The 12,500-nt window shown below is 58.4% G+C and overlaps 1 protein-coding gene across 3 annotated transcripts in view; it reads right to left on the bottom strand.

Annotated features, from left to right (window-relative positions):
* Positions 1 to 12,500, bottom strand: part of OTOS (otospiralin) — an 80,345-nt gene that overhangs the window by 52,172 nt on the left and 15,673 nt on the right. The window contains exon 3 of one of the 3 annotated variants that reach the window (XM_085888031.1): positions 11,184 to 11,236. The exons of the other annotated variants lie outside the window; for them this stretch is intronic. Coding sequence (XP_085744157.1) covers positions 11,184 to 11,228 — 45 coding nt within the window. The 5' untranslated portion in view covers positions 11,229 to 11,236. The remainder of the gene's footprint in view (positions 1 to 11,183; positions 11,237 to 12,500) is intronic. 3 annotated transcript variants of the gene reach the window in all.

Consider the following 12,500-nt stretch of genomic DNA (forward strand, 5'->3'; position numbering starts at 1 on the left):
GGAGAGGGGCGAGAGAGAGAGACCTGGAGAGGGGCGAGAGAGAGAGACCTGGAGAGGGGCGAGAGAGAGAGAGGGGGAGAGGGTCGAGAGAGAGAGAGGGGGAGAGGGTCGAGAGAGAGAGAGGGGGAGAGGGTCGAGAGAGAGAGAGGGGGAGAGGGGCGAGAGAGAGAGAGGGGGAGAGGGGCGAGAGAGAGAGAGAGGGGGGAGAGGGGCGAGAGAGAGAGGGGGGGAGAGGGGCGAGAGAGAGAGGGGGGAGAGGGGCGAGAGAGAGAGGGGGGGAGAGGGGCGACAGAGAGAGAGGGGGAGAGGGGCGACAGAGAGAGGGGGGAGAGGGGCGAGAGAGAGAGAGGGGGAGAGGGGCGAGAGAGAGAGAGGGGGGAGAGGCGAGAGGGGGGAGAGGCGAGAGGGGGGGGAGAGGCGAGAGGGGGGAGAGGCGAGATGGGGGGAGAGGGGCGAGAGAGAGAGGGGGGGAGAGGGGCGAGAGAGAGAGGGGGGGAGAGGGGCGAGAGAGAGAGGGGGGAGAGGGGCGAGAGAGAGAGGGGGGAGAGGGGCGAGAGAGAGAGAGAGAGCTGGAGAGGGGCGAGAGAGAGAGAGAGACCTGGAGAGGGGAGAGAGAGAGAGAGAGACGTGGAGAGGGGCGAGAGAGAGAGGGGGAGAGGGGCGAGAGAGAGAGAGGGGGAGAGGGGCGAGAGAGAGAGAGGGGGGAGAGGGGCGAGAGAGAGAGGGGGGAGAGGGGCGACAGAGAGAGAGGGGGAGAGGGGCGAGAGAGAGAGAGAGGGGGGAGAGGGGCGAGAGAGAGAGACCTGGAGAGGGGCGAGAGAGAGAGACCTGGAGAGGGGCGAGAGAGAGAGACCTGGAGAGGGGCGAGAGAGAGAGACCTGGAGAGGGGCGAGAGAGAGACCTGGAGAGGGGCGAGAGAGAGACCTGGAGAGGGGCGAGAGAGAGACCTGGAGAGGGGCGAGAGAGATGGGGGGAGAGGGGCGAGAGAGATGGGGGAGAGGGGCGAGAGAGATGGGGGGGAGAGGGGCGAGAGAGATGGGGAGGAGAGGGGCGAGAGAGATGGGGGAGAGGGGCGAGAGAGATGGGGGAGAGGCGAGAGGGGGGAGAGGCGAGAGGGGGAGAGGCGAGAGGGGGGAGAGGCGAGGGGGGAGAGGCGAGGGGGGAGAGGCGAGGGGGGAGAGGCGAGAGGGGGGAGAGGCGAGGGGGAGGCGAGAAGGGGGAGAGGCGAGAGGGGGGGAGAGGCGAGAGGGGGGAGAGGCGAGAGGGGGGAGAGGCGAGAGGGGGAGAGGCGAGAGGGGGGAGAGAGGCGAGAGGGGGGGGAGAGGCGAGATGGGGGGGAGAGGCGAGATGGGGGAGAGGGGCGAGAGAGAGAGAGGGGGAGAGGGGCGAGAGAGAGAGGGGGGAGAGGGGCGAGAGAGAGAGGGGGGAGAGGGGCGAGAGAGAGAGGGGGGAGAGGGGCGAGAGAGAGAGGGGGAGAGGGGCGAGAGAGAGAGGGGGGAGAGGGGCGAGAGAGAGAGGGCGGGAGAGGGGCGAGAGAGAGAGAGAGGGGGAGAGGGGCGAGAGAGAGAGGGGGGAGAGGGGCAAGAGAGAGAGGGGGGAGAGGGGCGAGAGAGAGAGAGAGAGGGGGGAGAGGGGCGACAGAGAGAGAGAGAAAGGGTGGAGAGGGGCGAGAGAGAGAGAGAGAGGGTGGAGAGGGGCGAGAGAGAGAGGGGGAGAGGGGCGAGAGAGAGAGAGGGGGAGAGGGGCGAGAGAGAGAGAGGGGGAGAGGGGCGAGAGAGAGAGAGAGGGGGGAGAGGGGCGAGAGAGAGAGAGGGGGAGAGGGGCGAGAGAGAGAGAGAGGGGGAGAGGGGCGAGAGAGAGAGAGGGGGAGAGGGGCGAGAGAGAGAGAGGGGGAGAGGGGCGAGAGAGAGAGAGGGGGAGAGGGGCGAGAGAGAGAGAGAGGGGGAGAGGGGCGAGAGAGAGAGAGGGGGACAGGGGCGAGAGAGAGAGAGGGGGGACAGGGGCGAGAGAGAGAGAGGGGGAGAGGGGCGAGAGAGAGAGGGGGGAGAGGGGCGAGGGCGAGAGAGAGGGGAGAGAGGGGCGAGGGCGAGAGAGAGGGGGAGAGAGGGGCGAGAGAGAGGGGGAGAGGGGCGAGAGAGATGGGGGAGAGGGGCGAGAGAGATGGGGGGGAGAGGGGCGAGAGAGATGGGGGGAGAGGGGCGAGAGAGATGGGGGGAGAGGGGCGAGAGAGATGGGGGAGAGGGGCGAGAGAGAGGGGGGGAGAGGGGCGAGAGAGAGAGTGGGGAGAGGGGCGAGAGAGAGAGGGGGAGAGGGGCGAGAGAGGGGGGAGAGAGAGGGGGAGAGAGAGGGGGAGAGGGGCGAGAGAGAGGGGGAGAGAGAGGGGGAGGAGGGGGGAGAGGCGAGAGGGGGGGAGAGGCGAGAGGGGGGGAGAGGCGAGAGGGGGGAGGCGAGAGGGGGGAGAGGCGAGAGGGGGGGAGAGGCGAGAGGGGGGAGAGGCGAGAGGGGGGGAGAGGCGAGAGGGGGGGAAGAGGCGAGAGGGGGGGAAGAGGCGAGAGGGGGGGAAGAGGCGAGAGGGGGGAAGAGGCGAGAGGGGGAGAGGCGAGAGGGGGAGGCGAGTGGGGGGAGAGAGAGAGAGAGGGGGGAGAGGCGAGAGGGGGGAGAGGCGAGAGGGGGAGAGAGGCGAGAGGGGGGAGAGGCGAGAGGGGGGAGAGGCGAGAGGGGGGAGAGGCGAGGGGGGAGAGGCGAGGGGGGAGAGGCGAGAGGGGGGAGAGGCGAGAGGGGGGAGAGAGGCGAGAGGGGGGAGAGGCGAGAGGGGGGGAGAGGCGAGATGGGGGAGAGAGGCGAGATGGGGGGGAGAGGGGCGAGAGAGAGAGGGGGGGAGAGGGGCGAGAGAGAGAGGGGGGAGAGGGGCGAGAGAGAGAGGGGGAGAGGGGCGAGAGAGAGGGGGGGGAGAGGGGCGAGAGAGAGAGGGGGAGAGGGGCGAGAGAGAGAGGGGGGAGAGGGGCGACAGAGAGAGGGGGGGAGAGGGGCGACAGAGAGAGAGGGGGGAGAGGGGCGAGAGAGAGAGAGAGAGAGGGGGGAGAGGGGCGAGAGAGAGAGAGAGAGGGGGAGAGGGGCGAGAGAGAGAGAGAGGGGGGAGAGGGGCGAGAGAGAGAGAGAGAGGGGGGAGAGGGGCGAGAGAGAGAGAGAGAGGGGGGAGAGGGGCGAGAGAGAGAGAGAGAGGGGGGAGAGGGGCGAGAGAGAGAGAGAGAGAGGGGGGAGAGGGGCAAGAGAGAGAGAGAGGGGAAGAGGGGCGAGAGAGAGAGAGGGGGGAGAGGGGCGAGAGAGAGAGGGGGGAGAGGGGCGAGAGAGAGAGAGGGGGGAGAGGGACGAGAGAGAGAGAGGGGGAGAGGGGCGAGAGAGAGAGAGGGGGGAGAGGGGCAAGAGAGAGAGAGGGGGGAGAGGGGCGAGAGAGAGAGGGGGAGAGGGGCGAGGGCGAGAGAGGGGGAGAGAGGGGCGAGAGAGAGGGGGGAGAGGGGCGAGAGAGAGGGGGAGAGGGGCGAGAGAGAGGGGGGAGAGGGGCGAGAGAGAGGGGGGAGAGGGGCGAGAGAGATGGGGGGAGAGGGGCGAGAGAGAGATGGGGGAGAGGGGCGAGAGAGATGGGGGAGAGGGGCGAGAGAGATGGGGGGGAGAGGGGCGAGAGAGATGGGGGAGAGAGGGGCGAGAGAGATGGGGGAGAGGGGCGAGAGAGAGGGGTGGGAGAGGGGCGAGAGAGAGGGGTGGGAGAGGGGCGAGAGAGAGAGAGGGGGAGAGAGGGGCGAGAGAGAGAGAGGGGGAGAGGGGCGAGAGAGAGAGGGGGGAGAGGGGCGAGAGAGAGAGGGGGGAGAGGGGCGAGAGAGAGAGGGGGGAGAGGGGCGAGAGAGAGAGGGGGGAGAGGGGCGAGAGAGAGAGGGGGGAGAGGGGCGAGAGAGAGAGGGGGAGAGGGGCGAGAGAGAGAGGGGAGAGAGGGCGAGAGAGAGAGGGGGAGAGGGGCGAGAGAGAGAGGGGGAGAGGGGGAGAGAGAGAGAGAGGGGGAGAGGGGCGAGAGAGAGAGGGGGAGAGGGGCGAGAGAGAGAGGGGGAGAGGGGCGAGAGAGAGAGGGGGGAGAGGGGCGAGAGAGAGAGGGGGAGAGGGGCGAGAGAGAGAGAGGGGGAGAGGGGCGAGAGAGAGAGAGGGGGAGAGGGGCGAGAGAGAGAGGGGGGAGAGGGGCGAGAGAGAGGGGGGAGAGGGGCGAGAGAGAGGGGGGAGAGGGGCGAGAGAGAGGGGGAGAGGGGCGAGAGAGAGGGGGGAGAGGGGCGAGAGAGAGGGGGAGAGGGGCGAGAGAGAGAGGGGGAGAGGGGCGAGAGAGAGAGGGGGGAGAGGGGCGAGAGAGAGGGGGGAGAGGGGCGAGAGAGAGAGGGGGAGAGGGGCGAGAGAGAGAGGGGGAGAGGGGCGAGAGAGAGAGGGGGGAGAGGGGCGAGAGAGAGGGGGGAGAGGGGCGAGAGAGAGGGGGAGAGGCGAGAGGGGGAGAGAGAGAGGGGGAGAGAGAGGGGGAGAGGGGCGAGAGAGAGGGGGAGAGAGAGAGGAGGGGGGAGAGGCGAGAGGGGGGAGAGGCGAGAGGGGGAGAGGCGAGAGGGGGGAGAGGCGAGATGGGGGAGAGGCGAGATGGGGGGAGAGGCGAGATGGGGGGAGAGGCGAGATGGGGGGAGAGGCGAGATGGGGGAGAGGCGAGATGGGGGAGAGGCGAGATGGGGGGAGAGGCGAGATGGGGGAGAGGCGAGATGGGGGAGAGGCGAGATGGGGGGAGAGGCGAGATGGGGGGGAGAGGCGAGATGGGGGGAGAGGCGAGATGGGGGAGAGGCGAGATGGGGGGAGAGGCGAGATGGGGGAGAGGCGAGATGGGGGGAGAGGCGAGATGGGGGGAGAGGCGAGATGGGGGAGAGGCGAGATGGGGGAGAGGCGAGATGGGGGAGAGGCGAGAGGGGGCGAGAGAGAAGGGGCGAGAGAGAGGGAGCATCACAATTCAAGAGGGTTAGAGTGGGGGGCGAGAGAGTGGGGGGCGAGAGAGGGGGGGCGTCACAATTCTTCTTCTTTGTTTGATATGTCACAATTGATGCTGGGGACAATTGACGCTGGGAAAAATGTGCCTTTTCAAGGTTTGATATCGTTCTTCATCCGTTTCAGCTGTTTCCCAAGGTTTGAAAGCTGTTTTTTTCCCAAGGTTTGAATTAATTGTTCAAATTATTAATTAAATCGCAAGGTTTGGGGGGGGGGCAAGAGAGAGGGGACGAGAGAGGAGGGAGGAGAGAGGAGGGGCGAGAGGGGGGGGCCTTACAATTCTTCTTCGTTTGATATGACGTCAATTGACGCTGGGGACCTGAGTATGTTTCCCAAGTTATGGCCATTTATGATACGGTTGGTCCGATCTAATTGAAATAATGCCCCAATCCAGTCGTCGTTTCCAAGAGTGAAGGAACGAAGCTGCACCTAGGTGCACACACTAGTCTATCTATAATTCCAGCAATCTGTTTGTGTGTGTGTGTGTGTATATATATATATATATATATATATATATATATATATATATATATATATATATATATATATATATATATATATATATATATATATATATATATATATATATATATATATATATATATATATATATATATATATATATATATATGTGTCTGTCTGCATGCGTTTCTGTATGTGTGTCTGTCTGCGACCGCCGTTTCTTGACGAGCACCGGTCTGATCTGATTGAAAGCTGCCAGGAATATTGCTGGGGACCCGCGGATGTGCCTTTTCAAGGTTTGATATTAATTGGACAAGCGGTTCCCAAGTTACAGCCATTTATCTGTCAACCAATGGCAAGACACAGTGCTATGACATTACGAATGACTTCAAAATTAATGTTAAAAAATTTTTTTGCACGATTGACGTCACAATTCTTCTTCCTTTGGTATGACGTCACAATCGACGCTGGGGACCTGAGTATGTGCCTTTTCAAGGTTTGATATCGTTATTCATCCGTTTCAGCTGTTTTCCCAAGTGTTTCCCAAGGTTTGAAAGCTGTTTTTTTTCCAAGGTTTGAATTAACTGTTCAAATTATTAATTAATCCCAAGGTTTGAAAGCTGTTTTTTTCCCAAGGTTTGAATTAATTGTTGTGCTTGGTAGACATTTGTGAATAAATTTACAGAGAGGGGGGACGAGAGAGGAGGGGGGACGAGAGAGGAGGGGGGCGAGAGAGGAGGGAGAGAGGGGCGAGAGAGAGAGAGAGAGAGGGGGAGAGGGGCGAGAGAGGGGGAGAGGGGCGAGAGAGAGAGAGAGAGAGAGAGAGAGCCCGGGAGAGGGGCGAGAGAGAGAGAGAGAGCCCTGGAGAGGGGCGAGAGAGAGAGAGAGAGAGCCCTGGAGGGGGGCGAGAGAGAGAGAGAGAGAGGGGCAAGAGAGAGAGAGAGAGGGGGAGAGGGGCGAGAGAGAGAGAGAGGGGGAGAGGGGCGAGAGAGAGAGAGAGAGGGGGAGAGGGGCGAGAGAGAGAGAGAGAGAGAGAGAGAGAGAGAGAGGGGGGAGAGGGGCGAGAGAGAGAGAGGGGGGAGAGGGGCGAGAGAGAGAGAGAGAGGGGGAGAGGGGAGAGAGAGAGAGAGAGAGGGGGGAGAGGGGAGAGAGAGAGAGAGGGAGAGAGAGAGAGAGAGAGGGGGAGAGGGGCGAGAGAGAGGGGGAGAGGGGCGAGAGAGAGGGGGAGAGGGGCGAGAGAGAGGGGGGAGAGGGGCGAGAGAGAGGGGGAGAGGGGCGAGAGAGAGAGAGAGGGGGAGAGGGGCGAGAGAGAGAGAGAGAGGGGGGAGAGGCGAGAGGGGGGAGAGGCGAGAGGGGGAAGAGGCGAGAGGGGGGAAGAGGCGAGAGGGGGGAAGAGGCGAGAGGGGGAGAGGCGAGAGGGGGGGGAGAGGAGAGAGGGGGAGAGGCGAGAGGGGGGAGAGGCGAGAGGGGGGGAGAGGCGAGAGAGGGGGAGAGGCGAGAGGGGGGAGAGGCGAGAGGGGGGAGAGGCGAGAGGGGGGGAGAGGCGAGAGGGGGGAGAGGCGAGGGGGGGGAGAGGCGAGGGGGGAGAGGCGAGGGGGGAGAGGCGAGAGGCGGAGAGAGGCGAGAGGGAGCGAGAGGCGAGAGGGAGGGAGAGGCGAGAGGGAGGGAGAGGCGAGAGGGAGGGAGAGGCGAGAGGCGAGAGGGAGGGAGAGGAGAGAGGGAGGGAGAGGCGAGAGAGAGAGGGAGGCGAGAGAGAGGGAGGCGAGAGGGGGGAGAGGCGAGAGGGGGGAGAGGAGAGAGGGGGGAGAGGCGAGAGGGGGGAGAGGCGAGGGGGGAGAGGCGAGAGGGGGGAGAGGAGAGGGGGGAGAGGCGAGAGGGGGGAGAGGCGAGATGGGGGGAGAGGCGAGATGGGGGGAGAGGCGAGATGGGGGAGAGGCGAGATGGGGGAGAGGCGAGATGGGGGGGAGAGGCGAGATGGGGGGAGAGGCGAGATGGGGGGAGAGGCGAGATGGGGGAGAGGCGAGATGGGGGAGAGGCGAGATGGGGGGAGAGGCGAGATGGGGGAGAGGCGAGATGGGGGAGAGGCGAGATGGGGGAGAGGCGAGATGGGGGAGAGGCGAGATGGGGGAGAGGCGAGATGGGGGAGAGGCGAGAGGGGGCGAGAGAGAGGGGGCGAGAGAGAGGGGGCGAGAGAGAGGGAGCATCACAATTCAAGAGGGTTAGAGTGGGGGCGAGAGAGTGGGGGCGAGAGAGGGGCGTCACAATTCTTCTTCTTTGTTTGATATGTCACAATTGATGCTGGGGACAATTGACGCTGGGAAAAATGTGCCTTTTCAAGGTTTGATATCGTTCTTCATCCGTTTCAGCTGTTTCCCAAGGTTTGAAAGCTGTTTTTTTCCCAAGGTTTGAATTAATTGTTCAAATTATTAATTAAATCGCAAGGTTTGGGGGGGGCAAGAGAGAGGGGACGAGAGAGGAGGGAGGAGAGAGGAGGGGCGAGAGGGGGGGGCCTTACAATTCTTCTTCGTTTGATATGACGTCAATTGACGCTGGGGACCTGAGTATGTTTCCCAAGTTATGGCCATTTATGATACGGTTGGTCCGATCTAATTGAAATAATGCCCCAATCCAGTCGTCGTTTCCAAGAGTGAAGGAACGAAGCTGCACCTTGGTGCACACACTAGTCTATCTATAATTCCAGCAATCTGTTTGTGTGTGTGTATATATTTATATATATATATATATATATATATATATATATATATATATATATATATATATATATATATATATATATATATATATATATATATATATATATATATCTGTCTGCATGCGTTTCTGTATGTGTGTCTGTCTGCGACCGCCGTTTCTCGACGAGCACCGGTCCGATCTGATTGAAAGCTGCCAGGAATATTGCTGGGGACCCGCGGATGTGCCTTTTCAAGGTTTGATATTAATTGGACAAGCGGTTCCCAAGTTACAGCCATTTATCTGTCAACCAATGGCAAGACACAGTGCTATGACATTACGAATGACTTCAAAATTAATGTTAAAAATTTTTTTTGCACGATTGACGTCACAATTCTTCTTCGTTTGGTATGACGTCACAATCGACGCTGGGGACCTGAGTATGTGCCTTTTCAAGGTTTGATATCGTTATTCATCCGTTTCAGCTGTTTTCCCAAGTGTTTCCCAAGGTTTGAAAGCTGTTTTTTTTCCAAGGTTTGAATTAACTGTTCAAATTATTAATTAATCCCAAGGTTTGAAAGCTGTTTTTTTCCCAAGGTTTGAATTAATTGTTGTGCTTGGTAGACATTTGTGAATAAATTTACAGAGAGGGGGGGCGAGAGAGGGGGGCGAGAGAGGGGGGCGAGAGAGGGGGGCGAGAGAGGGGGGCGAGAGAGGGGGCGAGAGAGGGGGCGAGAGAGGGGGGCAAGAGAGGGGGGCAAGAGAGGGGGGCAAGAGAGGGGGGCAAGAGAGGGGGCGGAGAGGTGGGAGGGAGAGGTGGGAGGGAGAGGGGGAGGGAGAGGGGGAGGGAGAGGGGGAGGGAGAGGGGGAGGGAGAGAGAGTGGGCATCAGTTCAAGAGAGGGGGAGAGAGAGGAGGGGGCGAGAGAGGAGGGGGGCGAGAGAGGAGGGGGCGAGAGAGGAGGGGGGCGAGAGAGGAGGGGGGCGAGAGAGGAGGAGGGCGAGAGGAGGGGGGCGAGAGGAGGGGGGCGAGAGGAGGGGGCGAGAGGAGGGGGGCGAGAGGAGGGGGGCGAGAGGAGGGGGGCGAGAGGAGGGGGGCGAGAGAGAGGGGGCGAGAGAGGAGGGGGCGAGAGAGGAGGGGGCGAGAGAGGAGGGGGGCGAGAGAGGAGGGGGGGCGAGAGAGGAGGGGGGCGAGAGAGGAGGGGGGCGAGAGAGGAGGGGGCGAGAGAGGAGGGGGCGAGAGAGGAGGGGGGCGAGAGAGGAGGGGGGCGAGAGAGGAGGGGGCGAGAGAGGAGGGGGCGAGAGAGGAGGGGGGCGAGAGAGGAGGGGGGCGAGAGAGGAGGGGGGCGAGAGAGGAGGGGCGTCGCAATTATTCTTCTTCGTTTGATATGACGTCACTATTGACACTTGGGACCTGAGTATGTTTTCCAGGTGTTTCCCAAGTTATGGCCATTTATGATACGGTTGGTCCTATCGAATTGCAACAATGCCCCAATCCAGTCGTCGTTTACGAGAGCGAAGGAACGAAGCTGCACATACTGGCAAGCACCTACGGGCCCGCACTAGTACTCCAAATACCACCCAGAGACAAACAGCGCCTGGACATGTCCGGAGATGAACACAGTCCAGAGACAAGCACTGCCCGGACACATCTGGAGAAAGTTGTCTGGAGACAACTGCCGTCCAGACACGTCCGAAGCCAAACTCCCATCTGGACATGTCTGGAGACAACTTCCATCCAGACATAAACACCACCTGGACAGAAACTCCCGTCTGGACATAAACACCACCCAGACACAAACTCCGATCCGGACACGTCTGGAGAGAAGCTCCCATTCAGAAACATCCGGAGACAAATACCATCCGGACATGTCTGGAGACAAACCCCGCCCGGACATATATGTAGATAATCACCATCCAGACATAACGATCGTCCAGAGACAGACAGACAGACAGACAGACAGAGAGACAGACAGAGAGACAGACAGAGAGACAGACAGAGAGACAGACAGAGAGAAGAGTATGAAAAAAAAGAAAGGTAAGGGGTGGAGGTGGGGTTAGTAAAGAGAATGATATGTTATGCTTCATGACTGAACACGCACACAAAAACAAACTCATGTCAGAACAGCTGTACACACGACGACACAGCAGAGTTTATAATGTGATCCGCTGGCACATCTGCAAAAAATTTGATGTCCCCATTCCAGAAAATGTGGGAACATGAACCAAAAGTAATCACTGAAAACATGGAAGTACCTACCGCTCACGTATGACCTAATGATCCGATCGAGCACAAACATCGAAAACAAAGCATTGTGACCAGATGATATCATACTTGGGTACAAAAATAGAGAAGGCATTGCTGATTGAGGTGCTAATACCAGTGATTTTGGACTAATGATGCAGAAATCAACAAAATGACCAAACACCAAGACCTCAAGAATGAAGTGAGAAGATCCTAGAAGCTGAAGAATGCCAAAGTTGTACTAGTGATAGCTTGAGCTACAGGAATGATGACAAAGAACCTCACAGAGATATTAAATATAGGGGCAATACCCCAGGGTGCACACCTGGTAGTGGCTGGATAAGACTACCAGGCAACCACTAGTCGGCGTGGATGACCCACAAAAATATTTTAATGGAGAAGAAAGTAAATACCTGTGGATATTTTTTTAATGCCACGAACAAACCTTGGTAAATCACGGGTGATAAAGGTTGTGGTCAAGTTTCAAAATTGTGTGTGTAGTTTCTGAGAAGAATATGCAAGTATTTGTGGACGGATGGACGACGCCCCATCCCATAAACTCCCTGGAACTACTTTTCAGGTGAGCTAAAAACCAACCCTGGAAATATATTTTCAAACGAACAACAGTTGGAAGCTGTCTGAACCTCAGTGACGATCTTGAAGAGAGCCCTCGGCACAAAACTTTGAGAACAGAAAACTTCACAGCTTGGTCTGTGAATCATGATCCCTTACCGAAATGAAGGTGGATACTTTGAGCCCACTCTTGGAGGACTCCATTCCACATTCTGAAACCCGCATATGTGGAAACACACACACACACACACACACACACACACACACACACACACACACACACACACACACACACACACACACACACACACACACACACACACACACACACACTTCAGGAACGTGGGGCAGGAGCATTTACAACCCACACTATATACCTGGCAGAAGTGTACAAACAGCGACCTTTGCACCCCTCTGGTCGGCTCACTCCAAATCCGATTCATACATGCTACATTCCCCTCAATAGAGGGGGATTGGGGGGGAGCAGGGGAAGGGGGCAGAGTGGGAGAGAGAGAGAGGGGGGAGGCATGTTCAGAAAGAGGGAGAGGGGTGGGGAGAAAGTGGGTGGGATTGGAATGGAGAGAGAGGAGTGGGAAAGGGGTGGGAGAGACAGAGGGGTGAGAGAGGAAGGGAGAGGGGAGAGAGGAATTCTGGCCGATGAGATGCTCAGTTTAACATCCATCTGAGAGACGGAACACAAATTGATGAATCATCCTTCCTGTGAAACACAGGGATGACAGTTTACAGCTGGGTCGTGAATCGAACCCAGGAGAGACAGCTGAGTGAGCATGCGTACCTCTCGGCTTTCATGCCGTGATATGGCGATTCATGACTTCATACCAACTGAAAACCTTATTTGCTCATTGTGATCATATAATTTATTTTCCCTTCCTACCTCTGGTCACGAACCATGGTATCACCATTGATTGAAGCTTGAAGAATGTGTGCGAAGTGGCTTCACCAAGCAATCCACAAAATGATTGAAGAAACTTTTAAAAATGAAACGTTTCACTTTTATTTGTATTTATCGATGCCGGAGTGATGCATCAGAGAATGGAAGAATGCACAAAAAGGGGAATTATCGTGTAAAATAAAATTTCACATTTTCAGTGAGCCAACTGCAGAACAACACGTTCTGCAGAACAACTGCAGAACCTGTTGCACTGCAGAACAACACGTGGCTAACACACGTGAGTGGTCCCTGAACTTTGTACAAGTTGATCGATATGGTATTCAGTGACAGTGTGAATATTGTAGAGCACTTGCCAAGTGGCTGAAGCACTCCAACAAAATGGTTGATAAGTAACGGCTCACTTTGCACATGATTAGCAATCACTAAACCATCATATTAAAAATACACCTCCCGGAGATGCCCAAAATGTCCGAAATGGACAAATTAAAACTTTTTTAGGAGTTGGAACTGCTGCTAAGTTCGATTCTGGAGCTTAACATTTGTAATTCAGCTTAGTTTAAGAG

Source organism: Eptatretus burgeri, chromosome 7 (genome assembly GCF_056783735.1).
Source record: "Eptatretus burgeri isolate ZD-2024b chromosome 7, Ebu_testis_v1, whole genome shotgun sequence".
Lineage (NCBI taxonomy): Eukaryota > Metazoa > Chordata > Myxini > Myxiniformes > Myxinidae > Eptatretus > Eptatretus burgeri.